Source organism: Eretmochelys imbricata, chromosome 6 (genome assembly GCF_965152235.1).
Source record: "Eretmochelys imbricata isolate rEreImb1 chromosome 6, rEreImb1.hap1, whole genome shotgun sequence".
In the NCBI taxonomy this organism is placed as follows: Eukaryota; Metazoa; Chordata; order Testudines; family Cheloniidae; genus Eretmochelys; species Eretmochelys imbricata.
The window spans coordinates 64,986,793-65,006,000 of NC_135577.1; the positions used below are offsets into that span (position 1 = coordinate 64,986,793).

The 19,208-nt window shown below is 41.0% G+C and overlaps 1 protein-coding gene across 2 annotated transcripts in view; it reads left to right on the forward strand.

Moving 5' to 3' along the window:
- The window catches only part of SLC39A9 (solute carrier family 39 member 9), a 37,887-nt gene extending 22,855 nt beyond the window's left edge, over positions 1–15,032 (forward strand). Inside the window, exons 3-7 of one of the 2 annotated variants that reach the window (XM_077818735.1) lie at positions 499–690; positions 3,314–3,382; positions 5,766–5,851; positions 9,982–10,116; positions 14,405–15,032. In XM_077818735.1, coding sequence (XP_077674861.1) covers positions 499–690; positions 3,314–3,382; positions 5,766–5,851; positions 9,982–10,116; positions 14,405–14,635 — 713 coding nt within the window. In that variant the 3' untranslated portion in view covers positions 14,636–15,032. The remainder of the gene's footprint in view (positions 1–498; positions 691–3,313; positions 3,383–5,765; positions 5,852–9,981; positions 10,117–14,404) is intronic. The other variant, XM_077818736.1, reaches the window with a different exon arrangement.
- Positions 15,033–19,208: the final 4,176 nt, after the last annotated feature.

The window sequence follows — 19,208 nt, forward strand, 5'->3', positions numbered from 1 at the left end:
ACTGTTAGTGAACAAATAACATAAATGTGTTTTATGGGATGTTACAAGGACATTTCCTTCACCGTGTGTTGTTCTATTTAAAAGTAGGTCAAATATATGGCCTAAAAGTGCTTGAGTGTCCCTTTAAACCTTAATAGAGTTGGCAACCTATGATTTTAAAAAATAATACAGCAATTCTTATAAATATAATGATTGTATTCAAATGTTGCTTTTAGGTAACATAGAGCCTCCTTTCTTATTGAGGATTCACTCCTCCCCTCCTTGCACTAAGATATTAAGGAAGGGGATGAGCAAGTATACAAATTCTGCCAGTGTTTGTCCCCAAAGAGGGATAATCTAGGACATTAAAAACAAAACAAAAAATTCTAAATCTATTTTTCTTTCCCGCTTTATATTATTAAGTTCAGGTATGAAGAAAGCTCTCAGTGAAGGAGCAGAAAATATTAGAACATCACCTTTGGGATCCTCACTTCTAATCAACCTGTTTATCTGCTTTAGGGAAGCACCATCAGGCCAGTGAGACTCAAAATGTGATTGAATCTGAGAAAGCAGCAGAAATAACAGCTGAGCATGAGCATGGTCATGACCATTCAAAATTACATGCGTACATTGGTGTTTCCCTTGTCCTTGGTTTTGTCTTCATGCTTTTGGTGGACCAGATAGGCAGCTCCCACGTGCACTCTACAGATGGTAAGTAAAGCCTCTCCTGCCAGACTGGCACTTGCCTTGGAGCCATTGCAGCAACTAGAATGAATTAACAAAGTGTATTTTCAGAATATGATTATTTATTATGTATTTTTAATACAGTAGTGCCCAGTCAGGATGAGGGCTCTATTTAACTAGTTGTATTCTACAAACATAAAGGTAAGCATGGTCTGCTATGTGAAATAATAAAGCAGTGTTACTGTCAATGCTGGAAGCCAGCGTAATGTGAATATTTGCTTCATAATGCTCAAGTGTGTGCTCATGCTGACAGAGAAAGTCTACTTAGAAATAATAGATGATCAACAGCTTTGTGTGTTAAGGCTTTAAGCAGTGTAGGTTTTAATATATGACAAATAGATTAGTCCACCAACATAGCATAGCAAAACTGAAGAGCCAGAGCCTTAACTTCATTAGCTACTTTATTGTCTTGCTTTGAATTAAACATTTTAGAGAACAAAATATTGGCTTAGTTCAGGCTGTAAATTTTCATGGAAGAAAGGCCTCCCCTGTGATCTGCACAGACTGACTGTTGGAACCACATGGGGTCCTGTTGACCTCAGTGGACTTCACATGGGCCACAAAGCATAAGAGCTATGGTGACTTTCACTGGTAATTTTCCTCAGTAGTTTCCCTGTAAGTGCATGCTGGTTTTCTGTGTACAGCAGAACAAAATGTAGGTAATCTTTCCTGAAAACTAAATCATTAAATATTTGTTTTTTTATGTGAAATTTTATTCCCCAATAAAAACCTTTTGAATAAAATGTGGCTCAAAATACTGTTGAAATGACCGTTCTATCACACTTCACTTACATCCTTATTTCTTGTCAGTGTTCAGCAATGTGCTTATGTTTAGATTTTGTTAATGTAAATATTTTATACTTTTTATCACACTCTCACTTTTCTAGCTTTCCCCTCCTCTACACATAGGCTTCTCACCTTGATTAAAAGTCTTCCCTACAGATGCTCTGTGTACTGACTCTGTTAGCTTATAAGCTTAGCTTCTCAAATGGAGGCTTGGCAAATAGGTTAGCAAGAAACTCAGTTGACCAACTTGTATTGAAATCCTTGTTTTCTATATTTTACAATGCTTTTTTTTTCTCTTTCCTGGTTAGGAGAAAATGGGATACCTTGTGTCTTTGACCTATTAAGATGCACAGACTCAAAAACTGAACAATATAGGGAACAATTTTTCTGAGCCTTTGCTTTATCTCCCACATGAAATATAACCGAGTAACTGCAAGTGTTGCCAGAATAGTTAGGGATTTATAAAATGCCTTTTCCTGACTTGAACCAGTGGTATTCATTATCCATTAATGTTATCTCAGTTGACTAGATTTTCTGTTCCCTTAAAATAGGACAGCTATAGAGGTTAGAATGGAGTATAACCTTTAAATGTGATCATCTGTTTGGGTTTGGTGGATAGTCCAGAACTAAGGACATAGGTTTAAATTAAGAGGAATTAAATGATAGAAGAACTTGAAGGGATGTTGTAGCTCTGTTGGTCCCAGGGCTTTAGAGAGACAAGATGGGTTGGATAATATCTTCTGGTGAAAGACAAGCTTTAGAAAATGTCTGCTTTCACAACAGAAGTTGGTCCAATAAAATATATTACCTCATCCACTTTGTCTCTTGAACTTGAGTGTGAATAGATGGAATAGGCTTCCAGTTGAGGTAGCAGAGTCAAGTAGCAATATAGTTAAAGTTGTCTGACCACTTGAAATTTAAAGGATCAGATATTTTTATATTTTTTCCCAGTGGCCTGTCAACTACTGTTACAATTTTCACTGATTAATTCCCCTTCTGTTGGATTTATAGGAGTGTTGGTTTTTTTTATTTCTCCAGAAAAAGTTAGTTTACAAATAGATGGTGAGGTAAAAGTAGATATCAAACAATTACGGACATGAATGGCCCATCATCTGCCTTCAATCCTAAGCAGTTATGCATGATGTTCACTTTCCACATTAAAGAGTACGGGAGGATTCTGCCATCTGCTTCAGTCTGTATGACCGCATATAGGGTTCATAAACAGCCCACAAGGAGCCAGCAGGGAGTTGTCCATAGTCCAGTCACTGCCATAGGTGGCCCTTCCTATCAGCCCCAGCTCAGGGGGCATAGTGGGAGGGAGCAGGCCTGTATAGCACATGATAATGTGGGCATTCTGTACTGCATCAGACTGTAGAATAGCCCAGAGGCAGTATTTGGAAGGCTGATGTAAACTAGAGCAAATCTTGGCTGCTCTTAGTTAGGCTGGGAGATGCACTAGCCCTTGGAGTAGCCCAGAATCCTGAGTACAAAGGTGGCTTAAAGCTACCTTTCTGTGCTGAGTTGGGGAAGGTAAAGAATCTCAAATGATAGTTTCATTTCAGAAGGATGAGGGAAAATGACTGTTCCATATCCCTGTCAATGTTCCCTTAAATTCTGAAGGATAGTGTACAATGTCTTGACTAGTTTGCCTGGGAAACCTATGGTAATTGCTTAACTGTTTAAAAACGGGTCACAGCTGAGAAATTATGCCTTGGTGTTTGTAATATGTTTTCTTCCAGCATGATTCATACGCTTGTTAATATCTTATATTGTCTAATGCTTAATTTCCTGATGATTATTTCAGACCCAGAAGCGGCAAGGTCAGGCAATTCCAAAATCACTACTACACTAGGACTAGTGGTCCATGCTGCAGGTAGGCTGAATAACTATAAGATCTGTAAGCGGCAATCTTCTGTCACTGTCTTTTTTCCTGTCTATCTTAAATAAACCTTTTGAATTTTAAATTGCAATAATTACTGTATATTCACCAAAATAGCTAGCTCTGTGGGCATTTTTTTATGTATTTAGAAGCACATTTTCTATCTTTTCCTAAGTGAGCTAACTGAACATGGTTTAAAAATGGTTTGAAAAAAATCCACACAAGGACTGGGATATATGTCTAGATATGAGCCAGATAAGGAGGATTTAGGGAGGTTTTTAGAATTCTTAATCACAGTAAACCTGATTTTTAACTTTGTAGGAGAGAAACTACTCTAGATGCTAAGAAACAACATTGAGAATTTTTTAAATGTATAAATAGTTGGGGTTAAGTGTTAGCAATGCAAAATAACACTTCATCCAAAAATTTTAAGGGGCAGGGGACACCAATTTGTCTATTATAACTGCAGCTGTAACAGTATTATAGTATGTTTAATCAGTCATTTAGGATCTGGTGAGTCCCCATTTTATATATTTAGTAAATTACTTCTACTGTAAAATGAAGGATATTTTGAAAGCTTTGAATTTTTTGCATCTTCTGTTTCATTTTAAAACAAAAGCAGAGTGATTGGCTTGATTAAATCCGAATATGAAAATAGTATTCTGCCTCCCGAAAATGTCCCTGGGCGTCTTAATTAGATACAATATTTTTCTTCATTTTTTTTCCTGAAGACTTGTGGTGCATTGTTAAATATCTGCCGCTCCAACTCCAGTGGTGGCTGCTGATCAGTGATGGATGAAGCAATACATACAAATATTTGTTATGTCATACATATGGAGTTGAAATCTTTTGTAATGAATTATTTATTCATTTATTTGGATTTTAATTGTGCACAATGGGTTAGGCATCCTAAACACATTTAATAAAAAAGATACTTCTTGTTCCAGGGATTTTACCACTTAAATGCAAGTTAGATTTAGCTATTTGTTTATATTGAACCTTTGGCTGCCTCATCTTCAGTCTGCCCACTAATCTGTCTCCGCTGGGACCGCTTCTAAAATTCCAAACCTCTGAGAAACTTTCAAAGAGCAGCCACTTGGCGAGGAGTGGGAAGAAAGGTGTAATTTTACGGGGGGAAAAAAATCCATATTTGGTGGAGAGGAATTACTTGCATGCAGGATGGGCAATATTCAGTGCTGGACCGGTGACTGATTCTAGGTCCAATATTTTGCAGACCACGGGGGTTAGAAAATGGTGCATTTAACCACTGGAAATGTAGGTATGTTCTCCTACAACAAACAATGAAATGGCAACACTTAATTCTACTCCTGGTAGGTTGGAAGATATTGGTCATCATTAGTTTTTCTCTATATAAATGTATATCTTAAGTAACTTCTAGAAGTTTCTAAAATGTATTGGTTAATACTTTTCCCCCTTTCTTTCCAAGATCTTTACAGTTTGGATTCATGGTCATAAGATAAGCCATTTTTACAGATGGTAGTGGGAGATGTTGTGAAAAATAGTATCTACTTTAAAGTTCTCTAAAACTTCTTTAAAGCAGTTTTTCCTTTAAAAATCTGTTCTATAAACAAAATATTTGTCTGTTTCATATAAGTGTTACGGTTTTGATTCACACTCATTTGGGATGATCTTTTTAACTCCTTCATTACTTTATTGTTTATATATAATTTGTCTAGCTCAAATGCTCATGAAGTAATCCTCTACACTTCAGTGTGTGGGTGAGGGGGTGTGGGGGTGTGTGAGAGAGAAGTAAATGCATACATATACACACAATGTTTTCAGATCTACATGATAAAAGGCACTGTGTAAATGTACATCATAAAACTGATTTTAACCAAAAAGTGTTGTTTCATTAATGCATGTGTTTTATATAAAAAGAGAGAAGTTTTTTATGAACATCCAGTTAACTGATTTGTATGTTTTTCTTTTGATTTTTACCCAGTAAGAGATTTCAAAATTCCAAAAGTAATTACAGGTTTACAAAGAATTCTAGTTAAGATTAAAACTGATTTTCAGCTTTAAGTTTAGATAGGAAACACATTCCATAACTTTGGAAATTAGTTACTAAAACTCTGTTCCCTGAATTATTCCAGTTTTATATTAGGACATACCAAAGACTGAGCCGACTCAGTTTGAAATCCTTCTGGTATTGAAGTCAGTGGCAAAACTCCCATTGACTTCACTAGGACTGGGATTTTGCCCTCAAACCTCAGAGTGGCTTTGTAAGTAAGGGGAATTATTTTTAAAGCAATATACAATTTTATATTGGTAGCCAGTGGAAAAATGAGTAAACCCTGTGATGTGTATGAATAATCCATGAACTCTTATGCATTCTTTTGGCTTTCTACCCATTAAGCTGATGGTGTTGCATTGGGGGCAGCAGCTTCTACTTCCCAGACCAGTGTCCAGTTAATAGTGTTTGTTGCAATTATGTTACACAAGGTAAGTCCTGATCATAAAATCATACTTTTTTTTTTTAAAAATAAAGAAAAGTCCGTTTCTACTGCATATAGGAGGAGTTAATTATTTGGGTCTCTTGCTTGAGTTAACCTCAGTATATGGAGCTGCAGTGAAGTGATCAGGTGGTAATATAAAATAAGGGATTGGAGAACACAAGTATAATATTGGGGTGGCTATGGGTATCAAAGGAAGCTACACCTCCACCCCAATATAACGCTGTCCTCCGGAGCCAAAAAATCTTACTGCATTATAGGTGAAACCTCATTATATCGAACTTGTTTTGATCCCACTGGAGCGCGCAGCCCTCCCACCCCCCGGATCACTGCTTTACCGCGTTATATCCGAATTTGTGTTATATCGGGTCTCGTCATATCGGGGTAGAGGTGTGTATCCAGTCTGGGTTGGGGAGGATGAATTTCAGCTGTTCATTGACAAACCCAACCCCCTGCTGCCCAAACAACTGACTGTGACCTACAAAAACGGGGCAGAGAGAGAAAGGAGAACAGTGTATTTCCTGGAGGAAATGTAGCAGCCACACAGGGCTGTTGAAGGCAGAGAGGGCAAATAAAGGTTTTAGCCTTGGGACTCTAAGGCTAGTCTACCCTACCCCGCTACCTAGGCCCAGCTGCACTGATGCAGCTGTGCGGCTGCAGCATGTCTGGTGAAGATGCTCCTTGCTGACGATAGAGTGCTCTCCTGTTGGCATAATTACTCCACCGCCACGAGAGGCGAAAGCTGTGTCAGCAGGAGAGCGTCTCCCACCAACATAGCGCAGTGTGGACCCCGCTTTAATTCGATGTAACTTGCGTGGCTTTTTCACACCCCTAAGCAACTTAAATTACATTGACCTCAGCGGTAGCGTAGACCAGTCCCTAAGGATACTTGAAGTAGCCCTGGGGATATGGCAAGGGGTACTTATGTATGTTATGTTAAAGTATGGAAAACTGTTTCCTCCTGCTAGGATTCATTTCTATTTGTATGTGTGGTTCTCAGCACTGTGGGAACAATATATACATATTACTCCTGGGGAAATGCTGTGCACAATACTTTAAAATTCTGCAGATTTTATTTGTCAAAGTAACAAATCATGCTATGTTCAATTATATTGGAAATTTATTTCAAAATACCTGTCAGCAAGTGTGTCTGTAACGATACAGACAACAAAAAAGATCCAGGAAATGTTTTTTGACAAATAGATTCCTTATTAGGCGTATTAGCACATCTATATGGCTTCACAGAACAGACGGCCATAATATTTCCATGTATGTCAAGCACAAAAGACTTTAATTATATGGCTACACAGCAAACAAAAACCCACGGCTGGCCCGAGCCGGCCAACTCGGGCTCATGGAGCTCAGGTTGTGGGGCTGTTTAATTGTTGTGCAGACTTCTGGGCTCAGACTAGAGCCGGAGCTCTGGGACCCTTCCATTGGGTTGCCAGGTGTCCAGTTTTCGACCACAACACCCAGAAAAGGGACCCTGGCGACTCCGGTCAGCACCACTGACCAGCCCGTTAAAAGTCTGGTTGGTGGTACAGCAGGGTAGGCAGGCTCCCTGCCTGGCTCCCAGGAAGAGGCTGGCATGTCCTTCCAGCTCCTAGACCAAGGGGCGGCCACGTGGACTCCGCGTGCAGGCCCCGCCCTGAGTGCCAGCTCTGCAGCTCCCATTGGCCAGGAACTGCGGCCAATGGGAGCTGTGGGGGCAGCGCCTAAGGGCAGGGGTGGTGTCTACAGGCAGGTGGAGCACACCTAGGAGCCAGAGGGACATGCTGGCCACTTCCCGGGAGCCGCCTGAGGTCAGTGCCACCCAGAGCCTTCATGCCAAAACCTCTCCCACACTCCGAACCCCTCGGCCCCAGCCCGGAGCCCTGTCCCACACCCAAACTCCCTCTTGGAGCCCAGGGCCCCACCTGCACCCAAACTCTCTCCTGGAGCCCACACCCCACTTTCCTGCCCCAGCCCGGAGCCTCCTCCCTTACACAGAACCCCTCATTTCTGGCCCCACCCTGGAGCCCACACCCCCAGCCCAGAGCCCATACTCCCTTCCACATCTCAACCCCCTGCCCCAACCCAAAGCCCCCTCCCACACTCCAAACCCCTCAGCCCTAGCCTCAAGCCCACTCCTGCACCCCAAATACCTCATCCCTGGCCCCACCCCAGAGCCTGCACCCCTTACCACCCCAGCCCCCGTCCCAGCCCAGTGAAAATGAGTGAGTGAGTGAGGGTGGGAGAGAGCAAGCAACGGGGGAAGGGGAGATAGAGTGAGGGGGCGTGGCCTCAGAAGGGGCGGGGCCTTGGGTCAGGGAGCAGGGGTGGGGTTCGGTGGGGCATCTGTACTTGTGGGAGGTCCTGGGCACACCATGATAGCAAGCAAGAGGGACAGAGTCTTGCATGCATGCCCAGCCTTGCCCCCCAAGGCAGTGATTTATGTCTCCCCGGCTGTTCCTAATGCCCAAATCAGACACACCTGCTCGGGACTGCTGCCTGGAAGGGGCACATGAATCAATTATTCTGCAGGGGACATTAATTCTGTGCAGAATTCTCCCAGGAGTAACGTATTAAGAGGTCTGCAGTCATTTTGCATCATTAAAGGATAACAGGTTGATAGGGTTACAGCATCACAGACATCTGAAGCAAAATTGAATTCAGTTCCTTTGTACTGTAATAAGTGTTTTGATATGTCTTCTGCCAATAAAGAAGACACACCAAACTCCAAAGTTGGGGCAGTAGCCTTTCAATTTCCCATTAATACTAAAGTAAACATGTATTTGTTCAGTCCTTATTTGTACATGGTATGGAAAAGATTTATTGGATCTAGTTTTCAAATACCTCAAGCACACAGTTGCACACCTAATTTGTATGTGCAATTATTGCACCCTACTGCCATTCACAGTAATTAGTCATGCATTTTGTTCAGATCTTTTGCCTGTGTAGATGCATGCCTAAAGTGTTTGGAAAATCAGGTCTGCTGTGTTTGCACTTTTCACTTGTATAATAACTGATATACATGGTAACCATGTTCTGGGATGACAACGTTGAGGCCAAAGGCCATGGTGTTTTGTAGGTCAGGATCTGGTTATTTCCAAGTAAAGGGGAAGTGCACACTTATTATTCTGACATTTTAAATGATTATTAACAATATTTTAAAAGTGTACAGTAAATATTTTTAAATGAAAGAAGAAATTTTTTTTAAAAGTGGGTTGTCAATGAGATGCTGAAAGAATTTTTAAAGAATTGAATTTTTTTCTCTTCCTTACCCCTTCCACAATTACTGCTACTTTTTCCCCCACCTATCTCCTTTCCCCATCTATATTTCACTTCCTACAGATCAGCAAGCTTCTCCTGTAGGCAGCCGCAATATATTTTAGTTCACATTGTGTTTCAAAACTAAATTGGGATTGTCCCGATGTAACCATAAAACTGATAGTTCTTGTGGCTTGTACGGAAGGGACTGGATTGATGGGAGAAGGGAAGAAATGTCTGGTCTTGCTTCCACTGAAGTCAGTAGCAAAGCTCTCATTGATTTTAGTTGGATCAGAATTAGGCCTGAAGGAGGGAAATAAATCAAAAAGATTGTTAATCTTTTACTGACCGTTTGACAGACCCTTTTTCTTTGCTTTGATGGCATTTCTTCTCTCATGTAAATGCTGGAATTTTTCCTGCCTTAGTTGAAGAAAAGTCACTCGAGGCAAATCTGTTTCTTGCAGGTAACCTAAAAGTTCTGATTACAAAAGTTGATCAGAACAAATTTTGATCACCAAAGCTTTTAGTCAGAACAAAAGGGTTAAAGTTACCCATGAAATCTGTACAGTAATGAAAATCCTGGCATTCAGTAATAGTACGTGGATTCATATGCTGTATTGTTATTATGAAATAACCATCCAGTGATTATGCAAATAAGATAGCCAGAACCAAAAAGAATGCAGAGAGTGGCATAACTGTTCTAGGTCAGTAACTGGAGAGCATCCTTGCACTCTGATTGGGAATATTCCACTTCAGTATAGTTAGTAGGAATAATACATATTTACCACACCTTTTTTTTGTCTTTGGACATCTTAAATTACAGGGAATCCTAGCCAAGAAAATATTGCACTGACCATTGTTCTTTTGCAGGCACCAGCTGCCTTTGGCCTGGTTTCCTTTCTAATGCATGCTGGGCTGGAACGGAATCGAATCAGAAAGCACTTGCTGGTCTTTGCATTGGCAGCACCTGTTTTGTCAATGGTGACGTACTTAGGGCTAAGCAAGGTAAATGTTTGGGATTTAATTTTGCCGGGAGCTTAGCAATTGGATTTGGGGGGCATGGAACTCCTTACTGGGTTTGTAGAACACATAGCTCCAAACTGCTTCACCCACCACCAATACGTTTTTCCATACTATCCGCTGTAGCTGGGACATTCCCGCCTTATGGTTGCAAGTTTATGAACAAAATTCTCAAAAAAGGATGCTTCTGTTTGTTTTAACTAAACAAAAAATACTTTTCCACAATTCTGTGGCAGTTGAATCTGTCATACAATTGTGCTGGGGAATCTAAGCTTTCATTTTAAGAAGCTAAATTGCTTTATAAGTTTCACTTTAAGAAACTAACCTGACAAATACAAATGGATGCATTGTTGACCTCCTGAGTCTGCAAGCAGATATGCTGAAACAGTAGCTCTGACATGTGGAAATGTGTCTCCATTCATCTTGAAGGGATTTTACTGCTGAAACATGAGAATTTAAATCTTAACGTTAACAGTTACAGTGCTGATAATTTTAGTGGAAACATTTAGTTGTTGTGCGTATCCATCCATACTGGATTCAGTGGAAGATATTGGGACAGTGGTGTGGCTGTCACTGTCAAGGGGTCGGGAGTTCAAGCCCCAGCTCCTTGAGGGACAAACTGTTACCTCTAGGAAGAGGGAAAGAAGAGATGCATCCCCTCCTTGGTGCCCAAAGCCTGAAACAGCTCCTGGGAGCTCAAACTCAAGTCATCTCCCTTTCCGTCTATGATGACAAAGGCCCCAAATGCTGCCCAAAGCTTCCAGCTTTCCCCTTTGACAACTTCTTACATTGTCAATACAAAAATCTGCAGCACATCAAAACTGTAGTTGAAGCATACAATATACAGTATTTAATATTAAAATATAATGTCACAAGGGACACTGTACTTCTAATAAGGTAAAAAAAAATCTCATGTTTTGAACATACACTGTAAATTTTGCAGCATTATCAAGTATCACTTAATTCAGCATTGGTGTGCCATTCAAAGTTGAGGCCTTGCTGCAGAACTTGGGTCCAGATCATGACAGAATCCCTGGGACTTTGCTAATGCTTCACATTTACATGGTGCTTTTCATCCGAGACAATCCATGTCCTTTAAAAACGTACGTCATTAAGTCTTACAACTGTCCTGTAAATCAAGCATAGGAAAACAGAAGCTCGGGCTGAGTTGCTGGTAAAGCCAGGAACAGGAAAACTAGGAATCGCAACTCCCAAGTGTGCTGGTACGACCATTAGACAACTTGCCCACCCATAAGGTTTGGATTCTTGACTATAGCAGTCCAAACATTCAAAGTGATCTGTACCTAAACATTTCTAAAAACATTTAATATTTATTTACATAATAAAGTCCTGATTGTAGAGTTGTGTATATGCAGGATGTACTGTGTGTGTATTGTGGACTCTGATTGAGACAGACCAGGTGTTCCCTTGAAAAATCAAGTTTTTCCAAGGCAAACAGACTTACAGCAATAAATGATGCACTGTTAGTGACCATACATCCTCCCCAAGGAAAACCTCAACATCTGCCTCGAATGAACACCCAATAAGATACTCATTAGGCTAAGCCTCATTTGTTCATCTTAACTAGTTTGTAGTAAATATATTTAAATGTACTAGTGCAGTGGCTCTCAACCTTTCCAGACTACTGTACCCCTTTCAGGAGTCTGATTTGTCTTGTGTACCCCCAAGTTTCATCTCACTTACTTGCTTATAAAATCAGACATAAAAATACAAAACTGTCACAGTGCACTATTACTGAAAAATATCTTACTTTCTTATTTTTACCATATAATTATAAAATAAATCAATTGAAATATAAACTGAAGCTTTCAGTGTATAGTATATAGAGCAGTATAAACAAGTCATTGTATGAAATTTTAGTTTGTACTGACTTTGCTCGTGTTTTTATGTCGCCTGTTGTTTAAACTAGGCAAATATCTAGATGAGTTGATGTACCCCCCTGGAAGACCTCTGTGTACCCCCAGGGGTATGCCTACCCCTGGTTGAGAACCACTGCACTAGTGTACACATGTGTAACGCAGTCTTTATATAAGTGCCTGTTAACTTATCTGTAGAACGTAGGATGTGGGAGGCTGATTTGGTTAATGTATTGTATTGTCTTCAGAGATCTGTCACCGAGCCCAGTCTAAGATATAGCTCAATATGCAGGGCCTAAGTGGAGACTCAAAATGCATCAAGTGTAGAAACTTCAGCAAAGTTCTTAGCGCTATAGATATTTCAGAACTTCCATCCTCCAGTTGTTCAGTATAGTTGATATAATGACCTAAGAAACTGGCCTAATACAGAGCCTGACACTTCTTGCAGTGAGTAAAAAGTTAAAGACTGTGCAATTTGGAATTGAAGTCTCTGTTGTGATGTGAAGGAAACACTTGGTGATCCAATCTCTGGCTAAAATAGAAGGGTTAGGATGCATAAGTCTGTTCCCTAATCCAGTGTTAAAATTGTAACGAGAACTAATCAGAAATCAAGGGATAAAAATGGTAGTGCTATCTGTATGTGAGATGTGAAAAGAAACTGTCCTGTTCTGTGCATACCACAAAGTGACACTCCTATTTAGGATTATATGCTATTTCTCACCAAGATTTTTTTTCTAAGCGTTTGGTATATTTTTCTGTCATGTCATGCCTATTCAGGTCCATTCAGAACACTGTGACATGCCTTCTTGCCTGTATGTGTGCCATCATCTCCAATTCTTAAAGGTCTCCTCTTGTTCCCCTTCCACTACAGTTTGCTCTCCTCATGTTCAAGAGCTCCTTCTCTTTTCAATCTTTGCTCTTTCAGTTTTGATCATCCCTCCTGTGTCAGGTGCTGAATTTTAGACTCTCTCTCTCTCTCTCTCTCTCTCTCTAAAATAGCCTTTTTGCCTTATTGATTTCCCATCTCTTTGTAAAAAGCACAGCTCAAAACCCCCTCAACTAGGCTATCTACAACCAGTGAGCTGTCAATTAGGTCACTGCACATGTGCTTATCACACCTGTCCCAATCTGAATGTTCCTGTCTACTGCCACTGTTCTGTAACAAATCCACTGCTGTAAATTGCATAGATGATGTGCTATGAAATTGTATAAAAGGATTCTAGAATAAAGGACAGGGAGAGACTTTGAGTAAATAGCCTGGGAGACACGCTAGAAAGGAACTATGCTAGCTGCAACACCATTTACACAGTAGATGGTGAGAGGTTTGATGGGTTTGTTAATAAAAAACACAGATGAAGGATCTTTGTTGATGGGTCATTGGTTTTAGGCAGGCTCAGAGCTGAGTTTTGAGCAGCATTTTAGAAGAATGGGGGATTGGGAAGGCAGAAATAATTATGGAGCTAGTGCAGTTGCAGATGCAAAGAATCAACCTCTGCTTGCCAATGTTGGCTTCCTCTCCTATGTCAGAGGGATAGGTTGAGAATATACCAGGAAATAAGATCACAGAGATAAATGGGAGCTTGACCAAAGAAGGACTTTAAAAATGAATGGATAAATTTTGCATTTTATTATCTATGGTGTAGTGTGATCCTAATCCCAGTGTGGCAGAACCTCTTCTATAAATGGAGAGACATACTAACATAAAATGAACAGAAGGATTCTTGATCATTCTTAACATGTTAGATACAGTCTATGTATGTAATAATTTTGTATAGAACCACTGGAAAGTGCACAGTGCTTTCTGTGCTTACAATTTAAATACAGCTGGGTGGCATCTATGCCCTGAAATCTGATCTCATTGAAATGAGTAGTGAAACTCCCATTGACACAGTGGGAAAATAATCAGGCCTTTAAAGACTTGAGGTCATCCTGAAATCTAGTCATTTAAAAAAAAAATTAACTTCAGTGTGTGAGTGCCAAATTTTGTGGTTTTACAATTTAATTTTCCCATTTTAAAAAGTATATTTTGCTCCTCTTTTGCTGTGTGGAAGACTCTCACAAACAGGGGTAACTAACTATACAAGAGAAACAGTTCAGTTTACTATACACACAGTACTGCCAAATGCACAAAGTAAACAAAGTGGGGGGAAAAATATTTAATTCCTCTAATCTTTGTCAATGATTATAATATCAGATGCTACTTGAAAGTATAAGTCATTAAAACATTTTCAGACACAAGTGTGGTATCTTTTTTTAAGAAAGATTGTCATTTTGAAAGAATGATTGTTGACTAAATCATAATAAAGCTGGAATGTTAAGGCCTTTTATTTGTTGAATCTGTTGTAGTTTGGATTCATTTTCACTCCCCCCCCCCCCGCTTTTTTTCTCTTTCACAGAGCAGCAAAGAAGCCCTTTCAGAAGTCAACGCTACTGGAGTTGCCATGCTTTTCTCTGCTGGGACTTTTCTGTATGTTGCCACAGTGCACGTCCTCCCAGAGGTAGGAGGAATGGGGCATAGCCACAAACCTGAATCAACAGGTGGGAAAGGACTCAGCCGCCTGGAGGTGGCAGCCCTGGTCCTAGGCTGCCTTATTCCTCTAGTTTTGTCCATCGGGCACCAGCACTAAAGGTTCAAAGTCACTGTTCTTCTCCTTGATCTGGTGTGAGCAGTAAATGTCAGCTGCTCTTTTCATCGTTGTCTCTCTTACCCCATCATCCACCTCATCTGCGCTGTGGAGTTCAGAGGGAAGCTTGATTCCAACATGAGGAATTCTGGAAAAGCTTTTAGTGTAGCAAAATGTACTTTGGCAGCCGGACATAAATTTTGTGTAATTTTCTTTTCTGAAGACATTTGATATTTTAATTTTGATTTCTGGCCCCTATTCTCAGGGAAGATGGACTTTGAATTTTAAGAAAGGTGAGTGGGGAAGAATTTAATGGCTCGTCATGAAATTGCAATCACCAAAGTATTCTGTAACTCAGCATTCACAGCTGAGAATAAAACAATGGATGGATGCCTTTTAATATGTGGAAATCTTCTTACCAGTAGAATCGGGGAATCTCCCCTACAATTTTTTTATGTTGTCCTGACATATGTGACTGATCCTTGTAATATCAGTGCCACAAGCCTTGCTGTAAGGATGTAGTACTCAAAATTCTTGGTAATGCACTTGTTGCAAAAGACACTAACTGTTGATTGGAAGAAACATTATTGGACAAAGATTAGAGGAAGTCTAGGATGTGAGAATTCAGCTAGTTTAGTAAGTGGAGATGACTTTTGCATTGCATTCCCTGGATTAACACAAAGGAACCAAGGAAGTCCTAGAAACAAGGAAATATTCTGTTTTTACTTAGTTTATGCAATGGCTTGTTACGTTATTTAACAAAAAACAAAAACAAAGGCAGCACACTTTGGAAGCAGATCTCCCATCATGTCCGTAAAGAGTAACAACCAAAATTGTAGAGACATTTAGGAATGTAGCACCAGGGCTGCACTGCTACTATCCTTGAGAGACAAATACACAGTGTCTTTTTAAATCAAACTGTTCAGGGCTTTGAGTGGAGATCTGATGGAAATGGATTTTGAGGGACCAGAGAACTATACTAGCTCATTTACAAAGGGCTGAAACTAGTGGTCTGGTTTTTCTTTCTTTCATTAAATAAAAAATATTAAGGTTAACAAAACAAGATCTCTGGTTAAATACTCATACTCTGTGCATGTTGGTAGGTCCACGGTGTGTCTAAACTAGTTAACTGCTCTGCTAAATCTTCTTACCAACAAGTAAGAAGCATTTTGTTTTTTGTCAAGAACTTATTAAAATCATACCTTTCTCCTTTGGGAATCTTGCAATCCACCACCTCTTGATTATGGTTGGTTGTCCTGATGCTACTCTGGGATTCAGTGCCATTGCAGCTGGATGATAAAAGATTCTCTCCTTATCAAGACATGCCTTCTCTTGTCAGGCAATGTTTTTGTTTAATTATGCAAGAAATGGTACATTTTAATAACTGTAATGCATACAAATTCAGAACAATTGACATGCACAGATTGAAAACACAACTCTTGTTTTACAAAAATTTCTTTTATGCTACATCCATTTTAAGCCCTAGTCTGAATCTATCTGCACTTCTTAAATATAATATTGCCAACATGTTGTTTTTGTTTTTAGTCATTTTCATTGTTTGAAACAAATCTTCAAAGCTTGAAAACACTGCTTTCTCAAGGAACTTATTGTCTCCTTGTGAAAGAGAGAGCCCCCTTCTTCCCTCGCCATCTGTTTCTTATGGTACACAGGCCATCATGGCTCTGACTTCATTACATCCTCATCTTCTAGCTCAGCAGTGGGTATCAGCATGGCTCTTGGAACAGGATTTGTTAGTTTAATTAGCGATCACTCTGTTCAGTGGCTTTGTAGCAGCACAAAAACAGTAATCCACAATCAGATTTTAACAGTGGTGACTGCTTTTTTGTTTTTTACCGTTAGAAAGGTGGATTTGAAAATCAGTGCAGAATTATTAGAATGTAGAAGACCTTCCCACAAGACTAATTATTTTAAGGTAGATAAAATATTGACCTAATATTGTCTACATGACACTAGACTTTTAAAAAGCTATTGTGTTCTGAAAAGCAACAGCAAAAATAGCACCACCTAACTGACTAGATCTGTTCCCTCTATGTATTTAGTCATGCCTAGTTTCTCAAGAGACAAATACAAATCTATACTTTTTTACTCCCGTTAGCTCTGAAAAGCCAACACAGCTCAGCTAGAGAGCTGGGTTCTGTTCTCTGTGTACCACCACAATTGTGTAACTGTTTGCAATTGACAAACCTGTGTAAATCCACTGAAGGCAGTGATGGTGCACAAGTGTCACTGAGGGCATAATTGGGCCTGTAGAACCTTTTTGACAGGTGGTAGTGACAGGCAACGTATAAAGAATCCTGCGCTTAGACCTCTTGGTAAATTTGCAGGGCTGGCAGTTATGAAAAAACACCAATTCTGTTTGTAAACTGAGCAAATCTGATCTGTAATCATTGGCAGACAATTAAACTAGAACCTCCCTGGTGACACGTCTGCGGTTACATTTTGGGGTAGAACCACACTTTACGTTTACTTCCATTTTTCCCCAGCACGTTCTTACGGTTATCTTTCAACATCTGTGTTCAGCTTCAGCCATCATTTCATTTCATGTCACGTCACTGTAATGGTCAGAAACCTATATATCCACTGTAGGTAGGAGTATCATTTACCATCTTTTCCTGCCAGTGTGCAATATTCAGCCAGAACCTTTCTCTATGGACCATTACTTATTGAGGAGGAGACATTTGACCAAATTTCTCTCCCCTGCTGACATAGCTTCTGGCAGGTTTACCATAGTGATAATCATCTTCCTGTTGGCATTGCTAAGAGGGTTTTATCAGACTTCTTGCCACAGACACGTCATAAGATCAAGTCTCCAACTTCTGGGGCAATTGCCAGTGATGATAATGCTCAATTTAGTATTGTGTAAACTAAGCTTGTGAGGCCAGAGCATTAAGCATTATTGGCCAAGATAGAACAGCGCAAGAGTCTGAAAAGGGTTCACAGGTTAAAATATCTACAAACAAAAGGGGACAGAAGGCCCAGTAAGGTGCAATTTTCACTTTGCAGTTTGACTAAGTGGCATAAGTTTTATGTTTTTTCCTGTCCACTTTGAACGAGCTTCTTTGTTTTGGCTGCCTTAATGGTATATATCCGTTGAACTGTTTAAACTTTACGTGGCTGAGACTGCCCCAGTTACCAAGGGAATTGGGGGTTATCAGAGAGATGCATATTGTAGCAGAAGGTAAAGTTTCGTTCTTCGAGTGCTTGTTCATGTCCCTTCCAATCAGCTGTACGATGGCCACGGGGGTTGTAGTGAGCTGCAGGCACTGCTGGCAGCGGCACCACTGACAGACACGCCAGCACTGCTGTTGCCCCCCACAGCTCCGGCACCGACCCTCCTGGCAGCGGCACCACTGACAGACACGCCAGCACTGCTGTTGCCCCCCACAGCTCCGGCACCGACCCTCCTGGCAGCGGCACCGCCGACAGTGACAACTTCGATTCCACTGGCGTCGACCATATCGGCACCACCGGAACCAGCAACTTCAGCACCGCCTGCCTCGGCACCGATATTTCCTCCTCCAGCGGTTGCGGCACCGCGGGCTGTGGAATACCGCATGCCGCAAGACCCACGGGGCGCTGAAGGGAGTGAGCAGGGTCCGCTGCCAGGCCGCTCCTCCTTATCGTCCCTGGATGAGGTGGTCGCGGGACGTCGACGTCCCCAGCTCTGGAAGATAACGGGGCACTCCAGCAGCTCTTACACCATGCTGCCCAGACCTTGGGTACACAGCCAGAAGCGGTGGTGGAGGAATCAGACCCAGTCGTTGAAGCAGGGGTCTGCCACAGCGTTTTGGTCGTCTCTACGACAGTCTTTATTAAAGACAAGGCGACACGAGAGGGACCAGAGGGTGCCAAGGCAGGTGCTGAATGGCTGGTTCCGGCAGTGCCAATATCAACGCCAGTGGAATCGAAGCCGTAGCTGTCAGCAGTGCCGCTGACGGGAGGGTCGGTGCCGGCGCTTCTGTCAGCGGTGCCGCTTCCAGTGATGCCGGTGGTGCCTGCAGCTCATTACAACCCCGTGGCCATTGTGCGCCTGATTGGAACGGGCATGAATAACCCATCTCAAAGAACAACAGTTACGAGAAGGTAACTGGTTTTTGCCTCAGGTGACCAAATCTATCCTGATCGTAGTTCCTCAGCAAATTATTTTCTTTCAACATAGGATTTCAGTTAAATATGAGTTGGGGTGAAAACATCTCTGATCATACCTCCATCCTCCCTCTTCATCTGCCACGATAAAATCAATTATCACATGTAGTCTGGGCCATCTCTTGTCGGTTTCCATTCCTCAGGAAAATTAGTTGCAAATCAATTCTTCGTTACTCTTCCATTTTTGTCTGTAATGTCCATCTTATATAGGCTTTCAGTTGTGATGGGGTGGAAAATAGGTACACCCAGACAACGCTGTAACTGATTGGCTTGCATTTTTCCCTTCTTTTTCCAAATCCCACCCCCAAACCAGAACTCTCCACATCAGCTAATTTATCAGTTCCTGATGGTTAAGTTGATACTAAGAATCAATTAAGATTACATCTGTGTTAGTTCCAATGGGTTCAGC